The sequence below is a fragment of the Natrix helvetica genome, assembly GCF_964273705.1.
Source record: "Natrix helvetica genome assembly, chromosome: 2".
NCBI classification, from domain to species: Eukaryota; Metazoa; Chordata; class Lepidosauria; order Squamata; family Natricidae; genus Natrix; species Natrix helvetica.
In genome coordinates, this window is record NC_138552.1 from 65,711,588 (window position 1) to 65,731,794 (window position 20,207).

General features: G+C 38.7%; 1 protein-coding gene across 3 annotated transcripts in view; it reads left to right on the forward strand.

Moving 5' to 3' along the window:
- The window catches only part of FANCC (FA complementation group C), a 66,776-nt gene that overhangs the window by 10,544 nt on the left and 36,025 nt on the right, over positions 1-20,207 (forward strand). For 2 of the 3 annotated variants that reach the window (XM_081944193.1, XM_081944194.1), the window contains exons 2-4: positions 519-691; positions 3,006-3,090; positions 7,012-7,106. In XM_081944193.1, the coding sequence (XP_081800319.1) occupies positions 527-691; positions 3,006-3,090; positions 7,012-7,106 (345 nt within the window). In that variant the 5' untranslated portion in view covers positions 519-526. The remainder of the gene's footprint in view (positions 1-518; positions 692-3,005; positions 3,091-7,011; positions 7,107-20,207) is intronic. The other variant, XM_081944195.1, reaches the window with a different exon arrangement.

A 20,207-nucleotide genomic window follows, 5' to 3' on the forward strand; every position in this document is an offset into this window, starting at 1 on the left:
CAGAATATTTGAATATGCATATTACATGGACATTTATGATTTATTTTAATTTAAAAGCTTTTGGATTTGTAAATGCTGAGAATTAACAGTGTTTCTCTTGTTCCAAACATGTGGTTTCTGGGTGAAATATTGCAGCTCAAGGATGCCCTTAGTTTAAAAGTTGAATTCTGACTGCATTTGTTTCTTGCTGGTTATGGGTTTTGCATGCCAGTCCATGTTTCTGTAATCATTGATATCTATTCTGCTTTTCTGTCCTTGTCACAAAATATTATTTTGTAAACAAAAACAAAAGGACAAATGCCAATAAAGTGGTGCAGTTTGATGTATGGATTGCCTTTTATTCCCCACGTCTTTTGATAGACAAAGCCATTCCATTTTATGGTAATGCATCTCATAACAACTGCACACATTTTAAATTCAGCATCTCGTAATGTAATAAAAGTGATTAATAGTTGCTAAGAGAAAGGCTTTTTTCATTTGTTCCTTCCCACCCCCCTTTCCCACTCACCCCCATTAAGGTAACAGGATGGTTGAAGATAGTGGAGTCTCTAACTCAAGCATTGAGTTTTGGCTGAACAAGACTCTTGAGTGGGATCAGATCACCACTTTAGAATCTCAGCAAGATGTCTGCCTTCACTTGCCTGAATTACAGGAATTTCTCCTGCAGATTTATGGAGCTTTGAAACATATGGTAAGTGAATTAACTGAAAGAATGAACTGTTTTGAAGACTGTTACAGAAACATTCTGCACCCCACATTTTGACAAGATAAAAAGCCAACAGTAGCAGAGAGCCTTGTAGTACTGACCTAATGTATTGCTGGATCATAGAAGCAAATTGGGGAAACAGCCATAGGTAATGCAAACAGGAATGTGTTTCCTGTGCTCCTGATTTATTATGAAATGAACCTTTTCTTTTTTATTGGTTATATTCTCACATGATATTTCCTATTCAATGCAGCAAGCTTTTTAAAATACTTTAAAGTAAACAAGTATTTAGTTCTCATTCTCATGCCATATATTTCATTAGGTACAGATCCTTAACTTATAATCTTAAAATTATTAGTGATCTCTTAAACCATGGAGTCTGCTGGCCTATTAATTTTATTGTTATTGCTTGCAAAATGTTTTCCGATCTCTATTGTGTGATCACAGGCAAATATCTAGTTTGCTTCTGCTATTTTGCTCCTCTATTATTAGGTCATAATAATTTGTGGAAGATAAATTGCAAATAATTAGTGTATTGTTATATGTTGTGTGCACTAAAATATATTTTGTTGATAATGGCAATTAGCCTATAAAATTAGTATAATTAGTGAGGAAAGCATTTTTGATAAAATAATAAATGTCAGATTAGCTACTGAAAAGTTTCTTTTGTTAGCAGTTGCCTATGTTTCTGAGGACATAATTTTTTCCCTTTAAATTTTCTAATTGTAGTGAATTACTTATGAAACTTGGCTTCAGATGGACCTTCTTTATATATGACTCCACAATGTCTAAGGGTTGTTCCAAATGTGGATCAAATCTGAAGAATTTATTGTAGTGAGAAGTGATGATTATCATTGCTGTTACTTGCATATTGGTTTACTATCATTTTAAAATCTATTTTAATATTAGTCATTAAAGCTACAAAAAAGAGAAAATGAAAATGCCTGATTGTATAAAAATGTTTATTAACTGCACCATGTTTTACTTTATAGCAAAACTTCTTTCCATTTGGCTAATTTTTCTTTAGGTTTTGTAGGTATAGTGTCCGTTAAATTTCAGGTTGCAACTCATATTAAATGTAGCAAGTAGTAATTGAAATATTAAGATTTCTTTGTACTGTGGTTGGGATGCAGTCCTTCATATAATGTATAGAACAGTAGTGGGTTCCCGATCCCGTCGCAACTGGTACGCTGCGACGGGGCCAGGCGTCCTCGTCAGGCATGTGTGCTGCATGCCACCACCCAGTGACACTCAGCTGCTCCGCACTATTGGCCCATTTTCACCAAAAAGCGGTAAGGAATGCGGACGGGCGGGTGGGCCAAACAAGCCACCATTCCAGTATGGTGACCACTGCTCCCAACTACCACCGGTACACCCATACTGGGCTGTACCGTCCAGAATCCACCACTGATATACAATGATTTAAGCAATAAGACATTTTCAGTAATTTGTTTTTATTTATTATTCACCTTGTAAGTTAAGAGAAACCAACAAAAATAGTTTTCTTAGTATATTTTTGTGTTTTTTTTTCCATTTTCCCCCTCTCTGTGAAGGAGATAGGCTGTTTCTAAATTATATATATATATAATAAGTAAATAATTAATAATTAATTAGAACTTCTATAAAAGAGTGTTGAGCCACAAAAAGTTGGATTGAGTTGAAAATACTATAAACCTCAATTTACAACTTCAATGTTTTCTTTTTGCTGCCTTGATTTCTATTTTTCAGTTGTATCTCTCTAAGAACAATTGAGCAGACTAGTGGTATAGTGACTCTGTATACTGTAAGCCAGTAGTGTAAACATTTGTGATTGCTTGTACGCAGCTCTAAGCGTGAGGTGTAAGTGAGCGGGAGGGTATTTGGTATGGTGGTTTGGGAATCAGGCCTGAGACTTGGGGTTACCCAGTGGGAGTGGGAAAAGGCCTGTGGAGACCCAAGGGAGCAGGAAGCAGAGTGCGTGGGGGAGGACTGGGGCAGGCTAGGCCTCCAAGGACTACACCCCCCCCCACCCCCGGTGTTCCACCTAATGATCTGCATGTTTGTTTAGCAATTTATTGGGGAGAGCAGGGATGGGGAGATTGCTAAATGAGATGCTTCACTAAACAGCCATTGTGACATGTGACTATAATGAGCAGACTTCATTACTGTTGTATCTCGAGGACTATCTGTACATTTAGGCAGCACTTGTTCGGAAGATGCTCTGGTCTTAATTTCCATTTTCCCATTCCCTAACATTGTGGATAATCAACATGTTTTGGCACCCATTAATTTCAAGACTAAGCATTCTCTTTAATTTCAGAACTCGACAACTGCAGTCCAAAAATTCCCATTAATTGGTCAGTTATTAGGAAGACTTTGTTGGAATCCTTTTGTCATTGGTTATGGTGAGTGTTCATAATTTGTTTTGTTAAGATAATTGATAATTAAGGCAGTGTTGATTACAATTATACTTTCAATTTAAGCATCAGACAGTGGTCCATCTAGCATAACTATACATATTGGCTGGCATCAACATTACAGACAAAGGTTTTGTAATGAAAGCAACAGTTGCCCAAAATAATTTTAAAAATCACATCAATTAATACTTTGTAATAAAATTAAAAGAAAAGAGAGAAAACACACAGTTGGACATTACTAAATGTTAATCTGTAAAATTCAATAATATTAAAGATGGATATTAGCATTATAGAGCCAAAGTTTCCAGCAAGCATCTATAGATTCATCTCCAGAATTCCAAAATAAAAATGGCAGAAAATCTTCAAGACAAAACTTAATCCTCAAAATAAGATTTTGAGAGTTCATTTCAGAATCTTCAGGTCTCTTGGGTTTTATCATTTTAGTGGGTTCCCCCCAGTGGTGGGTTCCTCCCGGATCGCACCGGATCGCGCGCGCTCCCTTTCAGCGCTCCACCTGGCTTGCGCGCTCCCTTTCAGCGCTCCACCTGGCTTGCGCGCTCCCTTTCAGCGCTCCACCTGGCTCTCGCGCTCCCTTCCGGCGCTGAAACCGGAAGTACAGTTTTGTCCGGCCCTGGCGAAGCAACGACGCCTGTCTGCGCTCCACCAGCTCGGCTGGGAACGGAGATGTTTCCTCAGCGGAGCGGAGCGCCTGAAAAGTCTTTTCAGGCGCTCCGCTCCGCTGAGGAAACATCTCCGTTCCCAGCCGAGCTGGTGGAGCGCAGGCAGGCGTCGTTGCTTCGCCAGGGGCGGGGCAAGACTGTACTTCCGGTTTCAGCGCCGGAAGGGAGCGCGAGAGCCAGGTGGAGCGCTGAAAGGGAGCGCGCAAGCCAGGTGGAGCGCTGAAAGGGAGCGCGCAAGCCAGGTGGAGCGCTGAAAGGGAGCGCGCGCGATCCGGTGCGATCCAGCAGGAACCCACCACTGGTTCCCCCATGCAGTAATTCTTACTGTCTGAATAGGCTGGGGCACATCTCTGGAATTGCAGGGTTCAGTGTCTTTGTAGGAGGAGCATTTTTAGGTAGAAGTGACTTACCTGGTATATTCAGCCATATTAGTTTAGAGCAGTGGTTCTCAACCTTCCCAATGCCGCGACCCTTTAATACAGTTCCTCATGTTGTGGTGACCCCCAACCATAAAATTGGTGTCTCGGTTCCTAAGTGCATCGAAAATATGTGTTTTCCGATGGTCTTAGGCGACCCCTGTGAAAGGGTCGTTCGACCCCACAAAGGGGTCCCGACCTATAGGTTGAGAACCACTGGTTTAGAGCATCACTTCCAAATGAGAACAGAAGAGCCAGAACATGCTGCTTCTCACTAAATGCTGTATTACACTACATTATGGAATACTATATTATGGAACTACTCTCATTCCCACAGATTCAAATGGCGTCATTCACCACCCCAGACAATTTGTCAAAGGGCCTTGAAGACAAAATCCTTTCACAGAGTTTTAAAATGGATGTTAAGGAATGCTTATAGAATCCAAAGTTTTATAAGAGCAGGAACACTATATTTTATAGATTTATATACAGGTATTCCTTGAGTTATGATGGCAATTGGGATTGGAATTTGCATACCTAAACAATGTGTGCCTGACTAGGTCCTTTGCGAGGCTGTGCAAGGCGGCCTTGGCGGAGAACTAGGCTGGGCATGCTTGGGAGCAAGAAGATGGTAAAGGTCAGTCGGGCACACAAACACAGCGCAGCAGAGACTATGGGATGCGGGGAGCTATAAGGGCAAAGATGAGGGGGAAATAGGCAGGTAGGGGAGGTGAAGCACCTCTGCAGTCATGTGGATAGGCTGTCAAGCACCCATATTTTGATCATGTGATTACAAGAGGGTTGCATTGGCTATAATTTCAGGGACCGGGAGTAAATATTCTTTCAGGACCATCATAATTTTAAACAATCACTGAACAAATAATAATAACTTGAGGACTTCTTGTAATTTGTAGGTCATCTTCTGTAGTTGGTAATATACCGTGTTTCCCCGAAAATACAACAGGGTCTTATATCTTTTTACCTACAAAATATGGCTTGGGCTTTATTATGGGGTGAGGGTTTATTGTTTTGGGGTTGCCGGGTGGCTGCTCTCTTGCAAGCGGGCTCCCAAAGAGCCGGGCACAGCCTCATGGGTGAATGGCTGTGTTGCGCTGTCGCAGCAGCGCAACACAACAGCCATGAAGCAACCACGCTCACGAGCAGCCACCCGGCAAACCCCCTTTGCAGCCGGGCACAGCACCGTTCATTGACCTAGGGGTATCGCCAAGCCGTGTGAGCGCCTGTTCGCCACCGCCCAGCTTCCACGGTTTGGCACCTTCCAAATGCCAGTGAATGGTGCTCTGCATGGCTGGAGAGGGGGGTTGCACGAGTGGCTGTTCTGCTCTCGCTCACCCTCCTCCCAGCCTCACGATGCATGGCCCAGCTCTCATACCTCCGCCGCCGCCATCCCAGCCTGACTTTTTCCGCCTCTTCCAACCTGAGTCTTTCAGCAGTGGCCGCTCTGGGCGCATGCTCTATGGTTGTGGGTGTGCGTCCAGAGCGGCCACTGCCGAAAGACTCGGGTTGGAAGCTGCAGAAAAAGCCAGGCTGGGATGGTGGTGGTCGGCAGCAGAGGTGCCCTGGCTCCATAATGAGAGCTGGGAATGCTTTGGGAGGTGGGTGAGCGAGAGCGGAACGTGCAGAGCCCCCTCACAAGAGAGCAGCCACCCGGCAACCCCCCTCTTCAGCTGGGCACAGCGCTGCTCACCAACCTAGCCGTATCCCGAAGGCACCAAGCAACGCGATCACCTTTGCCTCCCCCCAGGTTCCTGCAGCTTGGCACCTTCGGGATACTGCTAGGTTGGTGAGCGGCGCTCTGCCTGGCCAGAGGTGGGGGTTTTTCCAGGGGGCTTATATGGGGAGGGGCTTATATTTTTGCCCACCAGAAAAATGTGGCATGCTGTATTATGAGGACATGTCATATTTTGGGGAAAACACGGTAATAATGAAGTAAACACATAAACAAGCAGGATTGCTAACTATTTACACTGGCTATATCAAAATCCTTTCACATACGATACCATTATAAGCAAGTAGTACCTAATACTGCAAAATTGTCTGACGGTTTAAATGATTATTAATACTGATAGATTTTTAACATACAGTTTTATAGTTCGTTTATAGTGTGGCAAGTTTTGAATGCTTGAATTTGGAATTCCTTGATAGGAATTCCTTATTAACAGAACAGTTGTAATTAAAGGTTCCAGTACACCAACCTTTGAGTACTTTTGTCATATTGGCTTTTCTTTCATTGCTATCAGTAGCAGGGAAAATGTATGAGTAAATGGCTGCTCTTAATTTCACTCTATTGGGGGAGTGACAAAACAGTCAGTAGTGGTGAGAGAAAGTAATTATGAGGAAAAGATATTCAGGGTTAGTTTTTATGTTAGAAAAATAAAACAATGCAAAAAATTGAATTTAATGTCATAAAACTATTGTTATATGTATATAAATACATGTTAAGTATTGTTTTATCAATAAAATGAGTTGCAAAAGAAAAACAAGTTAGTTAGATTGAAACTGCTAAGATTTAAGTTTGCCACGATTAACTAGGTTCACATTGAATCAGCAAGACAATCAATTAAGCCCATCTCCAAATACATTAAAATATGTTTTATATTAAGGAAGAATGAAACAGTCTATATGTGATGAATGGAATGACTTAGAAAGAATGGAATAGAAGAAAAATAACTGAAGATTTACTATGTCCTTGGTTTTTTGTTTTTGCTTATTAACATGAGCAAAAGATTCTTCTTGTCCTGCTTTGATTTTTTTTTATTAAAAAAAATCCTTATTTGGATTTGTATCCACAGATGAATGCCAGAAGATTCTGATGTGCTGCTTATGTTGTCTGTACAGTGGTGAACCACAGAACCCTCTGGAATTGAAGGCCAACAGCTGGATACAAGTAAGCAAATGAATTCTCCCCTCAGCTGCTTTAAATTAACTTAATTATTTAAAGGTGCAGCATCTACAGCATATAGACACTGTGTCATTTTTGGAAACCACTCTAGAGACATACTAGATTCACATTGTATTGAAATGTATTCTCCTTTAATTAAAGTACAAACTCTGCTGTCTCTCATTTGAACATTAAAAAAGATGTGGTGTTTAAAACCAAAGTAATTGTAATGGCCTTTAATTGAATGGAGCCTAGATTCTGGCAACTTTAAGTAAAGAACAAAGTCCACAAATCAGCAAGCAAGAGAGTGCTATAAAAGCAAACTTTCAATTAGGGGAAAAATAAGGCAATCTGGATAGAAGCCCTTGTTTGTTTTGAAAACAATTTATATATGCTCTATAATTTTGCTTTTATTTTTGTTTAATCTTTCTAGCCTTGGGATAAACTAATTGTATCCAAATTTTATTCACAGACATCTAAAGAAAACACTTGGGTGCAACATAATCTTTTTAGTTAGTTCTGAATTAAATTAATCTGCAATTGCTTTAATTTTACATTGCACAGTCTTTCATGTAAAATCTGATCGCATTTTTTCCAAAATAACCCCCATTTTAAAATGAAAACTTGCCTGATCAATTTATTCCATCGTTAAGCAAAACAAAACATTTTCTATTTAGACAACTAGGTGCATGCTTTGTAATTATGGGGATTGTGATGGAATAGAAGTTTATTTTGAGGAATAATAATAGAAATAAGTGAAGTTGATCCTGTTAATGCAGGTTCTGTTGAGATACTTATCAAAATTGGGATCTGCTTTGAATTAAGAAAACCTGGTTTAATAATTCATAGTAGGCTGTTGCAACTTCATTCCTTCTCATGAGCTCTGAAGCTAAACAAGTTTCTATTAAGCATAGTTTGCATGTCACATTCTTTCATTTGTGTATAGGTGACTCCATCTCGTTAACCCAATCATGGTTTAGTTTCGCATAATAACATAATTTGAAGTGCTCTTTGCTTAGTGAATACAGATAATCCTTGTTTAGTAAACACATGTGCAACAGCTGTTCAAAGTTGCAACTGATCCTTGAAGTTACAGCTGTTGTAGTGTCCTGCAATCATGTTGTTGCCATTTGTGATCTTCCTTACCAGCTTTCCACAAGCAAAATCATTGAGAAAGCCAGCAGGGAATGTTGCAAGTTGCCCCCCCCCCCTGCACACTGTACCACGCCCTCCCTCATTTTTTCTTTGCTTGCACTAATCCAGGGCCTCCCTGCACTTGGAGGCACTTGGACTGATCCTAGGCTTTCCTGAGCTTGTGTGGACTTAAGACTGTCTAGATTGTTGTCGCTAAACAATGCAGTTACATGACATACTTTACCACCACATTGCTTAATCACAGACATAATTGCTTTCTTAACTTGAGAACCACCTGAACAGTTTCTAACCAAGATTTCACTTTGCTCTGAACCTGTATGAAAGGGTTGGGGGAGGGTTGTTTCTGGGGGAGATGGCTTCCAATTAGTCCTTCAAGAAACAGAGACAGCATAAACATTTTTAGGGACTAAAAATGTAATTTCCTAAGGAATATCTGTTTGATTTTCAATTGTGTAGGGATCAGCCATTTCCCTGTATTCTGCCTGGCAACAATTTCAATTCCTTGCTTCTATTATTAGTTTCAGTATTAATCACTTGATAATTTAAAAGAACTACTATTTTAAAAAAGCAAAAGAGGTAAAATCAAACATTAGAATACAACATGTAAAATTGTTTTAAAGCCATTTAAAAAGGAAACATCTTTGAAGCGTACAATAGTCATGAAATCCAAAAATCCTTGTTGAATATACTTTCTTCACAAAAAGAAAATTCTAAAAAAATTAGAATTGTCATCTTTATGAGAGTTATTCCTTCATTAATTTTCCTATTCGGTTCCAGCTGGACTTTTTCATTTAGCACAATTTGCAAACACAGCCATTCTATTCAAAAGCAATTGTTATTGTCAAAAATTTTCAAATAATGTAGCATTCAGAAACATGCATTAAATCTTTGTGTGTAAGCCAAGACTTTTTCTATATGCTAATTAAATTAATATACTAAAGCAGGGGTGTCAAACTTGATTTCATTGAGGTCTGCATCAGGGTTGTGTTTGACCTGGTGGGGAGGTGGATATGATCATGGTGGGCATGTCTGGCATGACATCATTCGTGTTGGCGCCTGTGTGGCACGAGTGCTCTGCCAGTGAAAATGGGCTCCTGGGCCCTGTTCGATCATGACAGCCCTCTGCCAGTGAAAACAGAGCTTGTGGGGAGCACATGCTGGGCTCCCAAGCTTTGTTTTCATTGGCAGAGGACTGCAGGAGGCTGTAGCGGCTGAAAATGAAGCCTGAGACGCTTGCGCACAGTCCTCCCGAGGTCCGTTTTTGCTGGCTGGCAGAGGCGCCATGGGCTGGTCCGTTGCTGTTTCCCCCTGAGCCAGATCTAAGCACCCCGCGATCTAAGCAGATCCAACCAACGGGACTTGAGTTGGACACCACTCTACTAAAGTAATAGCAATTAGTTTGTAATTATGACAGTAAGCTTTGGGCTTTGACATTTTTTCTCTTTAAGAAATGTCATTATGAGAGGGATTTGAAAATGTTCACTTTCATTTTACATTGATGTATTACCCAACAAAGACAAAGATGTGGATTATGTTTTCAAGTAGCAAATTGCAAATTTTTCAAATAGTGATGAAATAGTTGGGAGATCTTAATTACCCTGATATCAGTTGGGAAATAAACTATAAGCATGTGTTTCCCCCCCCCCCCCCATGCAATTGCATCATTTTTAAGGGGAGAAAAAGTGAACCAGCTAGCCTGGAATTGACCTTAGCCAATAGGATAGACTTACTGGTTAAAGTAAAAGTAATGTGGATGTAAGGGAGAGAGACCATGTAATATTGGGATTCTTGATTGTAATCAGAGCTGAGGCTGGCTATAGTCAAATATACTGTATACACTGAACTTCAAGAAGGCCTGTTTTAATAAACTTAAAACAATGATAAAAAGTATTCTATGCCAGGAAAAAGTCAGTGGGAAAACATCGAGATGGGTGGGAGTTCTTAAAGTAAAAGATACTGAATTCTGAAGGGAGGAGGGAATAGCAGTAAGCAATATAGCCACAAAAAATTAGCTAAGATATGAAAATAAAGATAATAAAGTTGGGCAGATATGTTTTACAGTATATTCTTTTAAGTGCAAACTATTTCAAGAGAGTTCTTTTAATGGGAAGCATTTTTTTTTAAAATGAACATATTACCAAGGAGTATATAGATGTAGTCTGGAAATGATTCAAGAAAGGTTAACACTCAGGTTAAACTGATATTGGCAAAGAGCGAAAAGAGCTGTTTTGGATATGGTCAAAATAAAAGATGAGAGAAAGAAGCAATATGGCAGCTACTCACTGAAGATATCATATAGCTAATTGGTAGCAAGGGAAATGTGGAATATTTAAACTACTATTTCTAATTCAATCTTCTTTGAAAAGAAGATATACATTTTATCAGGCAGCTGCTGTAAAAATCAGGATGAAGGAGTGGGATTAAAGTTTAGACTGATAGAAACATGATCAGGAAATACTTGGCTGAAGTTTAAATCTCTAGTTCTGAAGATAGTTGCTAATGATCTGGTCAACTTTCTATATTCTCTTTGAGAAATCTTGGAGAGGCAAACAATGAAAAGGACAAAACTTGTCTCTGTCTTCAAAAATGGTAAAAGGGAAGATCAAAATCTATCATTATACTATTGATACCTGGGATGGCTTAAATGGCAGAGAACGTTTTAAAGATGTTGTTTGGTAAGAGTTTTATAAAAAGTGTAAAGAGAAGTTGCGATTAGTGTGAGAATATAATACATTCTGACAGTCTGGCCTCCTCCACAATCACATGACAGAACTTTGGGAACTTGGCAGTAAGTTGCATTTACTGCCGTTTGCAACGTCCCATGGTCATGTGACTGCATTTTACAGTGGTTTTCCATTTCAGGCAAAGTCACATCCATAGTGAACCTTTGGTTCATGTAATGACTGATGTGTTTGCTTAATGGTGACCTCAAAAAATGTCATCAAATTGGATTGGCACATAATTGAACCATTTTTATGACCATCATGACATAAAACCATAATAGGCAGATTCCATTATGGTCATATATGTTGAGGATTGTCTGAAGTTGTTAAAAAGCCTGGTAGCAAGAATATCTTCAGAAGGGTATTTCCTGTTCATCTAAGTAGCCAAAGTATCTCCTCCCTGAGAAAATAGGCATTTACAGTTTTTTAGATCAATGCTGGGATCAATACCTTGACTTGGAAGCAATGCAGATATTTCAGTTTTGGATCATATAATAGCAATAGCACTTAGACTTATATACCATTTCACAGTGCTTTAGAGCCTTCTCTAAGCGGTTTACAGAGTCAGCATATTGCCCCTAACAATCTGGGTCCTTATCATTGTATCTTGCACCAGGCAGTAGCTAGCCATTGCATCCTGCACAATTTGCAATTTTGATACAACACAGCAGTAATCAAAGTGGGTTGTAACATAAGTATGGATATTTTTTGCTAAATCCAGCTAACTCAGGAGGAAAAGCAGCTAGCACATTAGCTATAGTTGTGAAAACGTGCCCTTTTCAACCCAATGACAAATGGGGCTCCAAGACCACTTCTAAAGTACAAATCTGTTGCTTTGGGTGGAGTACAGCCCCATTCTGAGCAAGTTTCAGCTTAATCCAGAATTTATTTTTCTTTTTTCCTACAAATATCCGTTGTGTCTGGATTTAATTTCAATATATTATCTGTCATTCAGCCCAAAAAGTTTAAGGAGTATATCAAGAGTACTATTGCTTCATTAGATAAGGCAAGGAGCAAAAGAAAAGGTTCTAATCAGCAGACAGAAGGCACAACTCCAAAGCTCTGCATGACTATTCCCAATGGTTGCATACAGGTTAAAAAATATAGGAGAAAAGATATATAACCTGATCTAGTTGTCTAACAATAGTTCATTAGCACCCTCTTCTGGACACAACCTGACAGGGAGGACCTGCACCACAGCAAAATAGTGCCCCCAAGCCCTACTTTTCAAGGCAAGCCATTAATATTCATTGAATCAATGTTATTGAAATCTACTGAGAAACCTGCTTCCATCAAGGTGACAAGCCAATTCATTCCATGTTTTGAATGAATAGCAATTGAAATTAATTCCATCCTGGAATTCTGAGGCCGCAACTTTCTAAGTCATCTTGCTCAAGAATGAAATATTTCAGGGTGGCCTAAATTTAGAAAGGTATTTTGGGTCAGGGGAAGATTTTGAAAGCATTTACAACTGTTTCCTGAAGACATATGCTCAATCACATAAAACACCTTCCTTAACCTTGTGGCCAATCTGAGCCTATTTGTTTAATTAGCCAAGATCAGGATCAATTAAGCCAGTAGTGGCCTTCATTTTTCCATGTATACTCATCCACAATCTTAAAATCTGTAAGATGAAACATATCCATATAAACCTGGCAAGCAAGTTATTTCCCAATGCTATAAAAAACCCCAATGTTGGAGTACAAATCAAAGGAAATTGTGCTGAATCAAATCACACGGGGGTATTGTTAGTTCCAGTTTCCCTTGCCCAGTATCATGATGAGTGAGGTGAATATTGCACAGCATCACAAGTTTGTTTTGTGCAAACAAACAGAATCAGAGAAGTGAAATCTCTATCCACTGCTGTAAAGGAAGATCTCAAATGGATCTGAAGAAAAGCCCCATTCACAATGATTTGTTGTGAAAGTTTCTGTAACTGCGCTATCCATCTGTCCATCATTATTCTCAGCCATTTGCTAAACAAAGTAACTTACAGAATTCTGCTAGAACCTCTTAGGACTCAGCATATCAACTGCCAGGGCCATTTGTGTTCTCTACAGATCATTCAGACCTTTGACACTACAGATAGCCTATGACTTACCACTTGTTGTTTAATGACTGCTCAAATTTATTATAACCTCAAAAATGATTATTTACAGCCTCTAAAACACTTCCATAAAATATTCCCCCCACAGTTGCACAACCATATTTCCAGATTTATAATAATAAATAACAAAATATAATAAATTTTTCAGATTTACAACCTGTTGCAGCATCCCACAGCCACTTGTCCATTATTTGCAAGTTTTTGGATTTGTTAATCATCTGTGTGATGATTACTTGATTCCCCTAGTACCTTTAGAAAATTATCTTATCCTATTTTGTACAATGTTAGGTAGTCTTTCGTCCGGGCAGGGTTTGTGGCCACTGGCAGTCTAAAACTGACCAGGGAATTATTTGTCCTTGACTGTAGAATTGCCCTTCCACTCTTAGGTCACCATCACTTGAAGAATAGAATACAGATTCCATATGTACTGTATATAGTTGGGATGGCAGATGTGAAAACCTAAGCTATTCCTGATTGGGTAGCCTTGGTCATATACATTGAAATTGCTTTCTGTCCCTAGCCTACTGCAACCCACAGTATTTCTGGAAACAGACCCAAGAGAAACGACGTTTGTCATGTCTCCTTATTAATGAATTAATGAGGCATATTGTGCAAATTGGAAGGCAATTCTGCTTCCATAATTTTCTCCTTCCAAATTGTGCAAGTTACCACTTACTCCTGTGGCACTCTTATATTATTCCATTCTATCTAGAGGGCTGCTCAGCTTACAAACAAACTTTCAAGGCATATAGAGGGGTTTGATTTTAGAAAAAACATGGCATAATTCTTTTACCGAAGTGAAGTTTGTACCTGCCTGCATGCAGTAAAATTAAATCTTGAACTGAAATGTTATAATTCTATTTTACCTTGAAATTTGAAAACTAACTAAAATCTATGATGCATACTTTCAAAACCCTATTTCCTAAGTAGTCTTGGAAGAGCTACAAAAATTAGTTCACGTTCATTTGTTCATCTACTTGCCAGATGTAGTGAAGAAAGATAAAGTATTTGAAGGTTACTAATCCATGAAATCAACCATGACCTGGTAAAACCACTCTGTTAATGAAAATGATATAATTTCCACATTAATCACCATCTGGCCTACCTTGAATGAATACTTGGCATCATGCAATATGAGTTGTGCTGTTTTTCAGAGAACTGAAACTTTTAAAAACTAATTTATCTTGTGATTTTCAAAGGAAAGAAAATCCGACATACCGGTAATCCACTATAATTCTTTTCAGTACTTCATTTATATTTCTAGTGGCTAGAATTTATTTAGAAATATCAATTTTTATTTTGTTAACATTGAATCAAGTCTATTTAGAAAGTGTAAATTCATGGCTCATTTTTAATCATGGATAAAGTCATGTTTTTAAAAACATAAAGGCAGTTCATGGAACAAAACATCATTAAACCTATACCTGGTATTAAAAATATCAAAGTAGAGAAAACATTTGTTGTGGCCCACCAGAGGAGCTGATGGCAGACTCTGACAATGAGGAGGTTGGGGAGGAACAAGGGCCAGTCCTGGAGTCTAGGGAAGGCTCTGATGAGTGCTCTGCATCGGAAGCAGAGATGGGGCCAGGGCCATCCGACAGCAACCTTCGGAGTCGGAGATAAGTGGGGCTGAAGAACAGCTGGAGCATCTTCCCGATGTGTGATGCGCAGAGCTGTCAGGAGAAGGGAACAATTAAGGAACAGAGGTCAACTCGGGTGTAAAGGCACAAGGGGACACTGACTGGCCCCTCCCATAGGAAATAAATAGGAGCAAAAGGGGAGTGGTGTTTGCAGGAGACAATTAGTTTGTTAGTGCGAAGATTCGCTTATTTGAGAGACTCCTTGCCAAGTATTTCCTTGTACAGCATTGAGTCTGGAAGTTATTGGCTTGGCAATTATCCAAGGACTGATAAGGTCTGTGTTTGCAATTCACTCTTGAAAGACTCTTTGCCGGGACTTTGTGGGATGTGAATGCTAGGAATTCACATTAGCCAAGTAAAAAGGTTTTTTTGGGGGGACAGGGAGTCTGTTTCATGATTTGGTGAATCCTATCCAGCTTTGAGTATTTGCCTCAATAAAATCATTTTACAGTCTTATGAAACAACAAAACTGATACAATTCTAAAGATAAGGTGTCTCACAGTAGCGGATTTACCTCAGGCTATTAAATTTGAGTGCAGCCAATTTTTTTGAGAATAATTATGTCCATGAAACTCTAACTTCTGTCTTAATTACATCTATTTCCATTACTGACAGGATAGTTGTGATTTGAGCGGTGGTCTCGATTACTATTATTATTGGGGAAGAACTCTTAAGTTATTTGATGTATTTTACTAATAGATTAATTTTGGAGAGACTCTTTGCTCTGTTTGTGTTGGGATAAAAACAAACGGGCACCTAGACAGTTGCTTACATTGTGAAACCAAAGTTGTACAGCAAACTCAACCCTATAATAAAAAAAATACAAGTTAATAAACTTATGCACATCAAGTGGGAATGGATAGCATAAATAATTTTAGGTAAGAAAAGAAAATTCTTCATATGATCAGTTTTCAAAATTCAGTATCATCTACGTCCTATAAAGCTAGTACTAGCAATGAAAATTACTAAAAGTAAAGCAAAATGCTAAATGATGTTGAATTATACCTACACTTCACAGCATTTATGAATAGTTTATGTTCAGCATTCCTTGCATCTGTGGTACATAGTCATGCTGGCCATATGGTCAAGCAAATGTCTTTGGACAATGTTGGCTCTTTGGCAGTGAATCGGAGATGAGCGCTGCCCCCTAGAGGCAGGGGAAACCCTTTATCCTTTTTTAAGTGATGTCTCAGGAATAGTGTGCAAAAACTGCAAAATTGCCAAGCACCATATAAGGAACAGCTTATTGAAAAACAGCTATGGATTTTACATCTTTAAAACAATGTATAGTGGGTAATTATATAGTTATTTCTCCCTAAATATAATATCTTACTTTCCTCCCTGTTAAAAACATCTTATTCTTCAGCCCCATTTTCCAACCTGCTTGGACTCATTCATTAATACCAACTTTATTTTTTTATTGTTTTAATTAACAAAAAACACACACAAAAACATTCTTCATTACATCTTCTAGAAAGCATGTCGATTGGTTACAAATAAATTTTGTGCGTTACTACAATCATTCTTTATATTTCATTCATATTGAATTGTACATTTTAAATCAAAAATCTTTATACCATCAATATACCATCATTCTCATTTAACTATATTTGTTTAAACGTGCTTTTGTCTAGAATCATTTATATTTATATTATAATAAATCTAGACAGAAATTTATTGCCATTAATACCAACTTTAAAGCAAGAGAGTGAAGTACAACTGTCTCCTCCCCAGGGCCATTTGTGTGGGTGCTTAGGTACCCCATGTGACAAAAATTAAGTATCAAAATTGCAATTGCAATAGTACTTAGATTTATATGCCACTTCACAGTGCTTTACAACCCTCTCTAAGTGGTTTACACAGTCAGCATATTTCCCCCAACAATCTGAGACCTCATTTTACTGACCTCGGAAGGATGAGTCAACCTTGAGCCTGGTAAGATTCGAACTGCAAGCAACTGGCAGTCAGCAGAGGTAGCCTGCAGTGCTGCATTCTAACCATTGCACCACCATAGCTCTTATAGTTGATGTTTGACTGCATCATTGTTGACTCGAATACATGAAAACGGAAATGGATACAATAAGCTTCCATGGGCAAAACTAATGGTTGAAGCTAGGAGCATCAGCAAGCCAGCAGAAAATAATACCAGGTTTTGGTAGATGTTGGTGTGAGGGAAGAGCAGTAATTATCAGAATTGTATAATTTCCTAATCCAGAGGTGTCAAACTCTAATTCATTGTGGGTTGCATCAGGGTTGTGTTTGACCTCGGGGGGCTAGACATGGGCAGCTCGATGTCACTCATGTCGGTTGTCTGTGGTGGCCCGAGTGCTCTGCCAGCAAAACTGGGTTTCTGAGTTCTGTTTTCGGCTGTGACAGCCTGATGCAACCCTCTGCCAGCAAAAACAGAGCTCGGGAAGGCTGCACACGGAGGCACCGCAGGCCAGTCCGTTGTTCCCAGGGCGGCCCCACAGGCCAGATCTAAGCATCCCGCGGGCCAGATTCGGCCCACAGGCCTTGAGTTTGACACCTCTGCCCTAATCTTTCAGATCTGTTAATAGATGGAAACTTTGGCTCTGCCCCTTCCCATCTCTTTCAGCTAGCCAGGAGACCAAGTTTCATTGGTAAAATGTTACCAATATCTGTCTTGAAATAAAAGACATTTTTTATTATTGTTAGCAGTCATTCTCACACCCATCTAGAAGTACATATCATTTGGTTTTGCCTTTCTAAGAACTGTCTCTCTTAGTAGTCAATCCAGTTAGTCAAAAAATGTTTATGTAACTATAAAAGTTTAAGCGCTGGAATGTTCCCCCTAGTATTTTCCTCTACCCCATTTCCTTCTCATCCCATATTCCTTTAGTATATTTCTAATTTGGTTTGAAGCCACTGTTTTACTGTTTTTAAATCCATTTTTAATAAATACCGTTTGGCATAAAGTTTGATTTTTTTTTTGTAAGAAATTAAATGCAGAGTCTCTAATTCTGTAGCAAAATGTGGATGCTTACATACAGATCACACATGCAAAATAAGAATGTTCAGTTCTTTCCAGGCTGGACCATGTAGATTGGATAGCTGCAACACATGAAAGTGATTAAAAGAGGACTGCAAATATAATAATGACAACATGGAGCAAACTACACTATTCAATATTGGAATGCCAGGTTCACTTTAATCATAGTGCTTCCCATAATGTGGGTGGTCATAGTATGCAGAGAATTGTCAGTGCTTTTTGGACTACAGATTGCAGCAGTATAGAAGTAGACAAAGTTCCCAAGATCTCGTTAAGATTTTTTTTCACAGGGTATTTCCCTCTAACTTGTTTCAGCTCCTCAATTTTTCCAGTAGCTTTTGTACAAGATAGACTTGGGGAAAGAAATGAACCTTTTTGAAATAAACCATCTACTGTCAGTTAACATTTTCCTCATGATTTTTTTTTAAATAAGTAACTACTTTTGCCCTTGCAACATTAGCAGTTTATTTTTTTAGTAAATGCTATAGAACGGTTCATATTTTGCCTGAATGTTTAAAGTCTTGTTATTACTTTAAATTTTACAGTGCAATGAATCGAACAAGAAAAGCAGTCTCTGATTTAAATATTAAGGAACTTGTTTTGGTTTTACTCTGAAGCTTCATTTAATTAGTCTAGAAAACATTCATTCTAACACTCCTGGAAGGGCTGTAACTGCATAGTTTTACTATGTGTGTGTGTGTGTGAGAGAGAGAGAGAACGAGAGAGAATGTAGTGTGTGTATAATCACACTGATTTGACTTCAGAGTAATGAAACTGCAGGTCAGAATGGTGTGATAATGTAATAGCAAACATTTTAGAATTGGATTGGGGAATAGAGATTCCCATTTTCTGTCAGTTATGAAAATTCTCTGAAGGTGTTTGGTCCAGTCATAATATCTCTACTCAATTTACCTTACAGGCTTGTTGAGGGATACATTTTGTGAGGAGACACTACTATATATGCTACCCTGAGCTCCCTGAAGAAATATGGGCTATAAATCTATAAAATAGAATGAATAAATAAATAACATCTGGTGTCTAGTGCAGAGCAGCAGCTGAGAGTATTTGTGTTGATAGGGTTGCATGTTTTTGTTCCCAAATCCTTGAATATTTCTTGTCCATGTTGTACAAAACAAAACAAAACAAAACACAAAAATCCTGAAATTAAAGGGGACTGGAATGGAATAAAATCTGATCAAATTGAAGTCTTATCTCTCAAGAATATAAATAATTGCTCATGAGGTCACTTCAACTGAATGTCTGGCTTCAAAAACTTTTAAATAACATCCAGACTACAAACCTGAGTATGAAATTGTCATTGCAGGAAGCCATGGGGTCTGTTCCCTCCACAAATCACTGTTTAAATTTTAAAAAATCTACATCATGGTTTTGCCTCTTAAATAGGGAGAAGGAAGAACACTAAGGAAGAAAAAAATAAGAGAAGGAAGAAAAGAGAGAACACAATCCATTAATCAGTTGGAATTGTTCAGCATCAAACACAGCACTACTTTCACAGATCTTTAATAAAAAGGTTTTTTTTTTATCTTTTTCAGGCCAATTATGGTGTAATAGAAACAAAAATTGAAAATCATTTATTGCCCCTTGTTTTGGCAGAAAATCTTAAATGGTTTCAGATATTTGGATTGTGGGAAACAGTGGGATTCAAAACAAGCCTCTTATCAGAAATAAGATTCAGAACAAACCCGTCATTAAAAATCTAACCATAGAAGAAAAACAATACAAAAAAAATAGTAAGATTACTTTGTTAGCTCCGGTGTACCTTTGGTCACAAAATAGAGCGTTGTTAAGCAAGGACTGCATGTAGGCTAATCAAAAGATGACAAGGAAGTGAGTAACTTACTTCCACACCTTTTGATTCAGGAAAGGATGCAATTGTTTCATTGGCTGAAAGTTCTCCTCCTCATGCCCTCTATTTGCTGCTTTAGCAGGAGCCTTCTTATTGTGTAAGTCAGGGGTGTCCAAACTTGGCAACTTTAAGACTTGTGGACTTCAACTCCCAGAATTCCCCAGCCAGCTCTGGGAGTTGAAGTCCACAAGTCTTAAAGTTGCCAAGTTTGGACACCCCTGGTGTAAGTGCTGCATTGGGTGAAGGACAGTGCCAGAACAATAGATGGAATATCCATGAAATCATGCAGCATCCATGCATATTATCTTTCATGACTTCTTGCCTTTCATGTAAATGCAATTAATTTTGTCCCCAGAATGCCTCTCAACCTGCCTCAACAGCCACTGAGCAGCTCATACCTGATAGGTACATTCTGCTCAGAAATGTTAAATGAATTTCAAGCAATTCAAAGGATTATCTGCAGATTTTTTCCATTTCTGATTTGCTGTCAAGAACCAAAAGAAAAACAAACCACTTTTAACCTGAAAGAGGAGGAGGAGGAGAAGTACTACTACTACTGCTACAGAGGATAAAGACCCCACCCTGAGAAATACAAGAAATCTCTG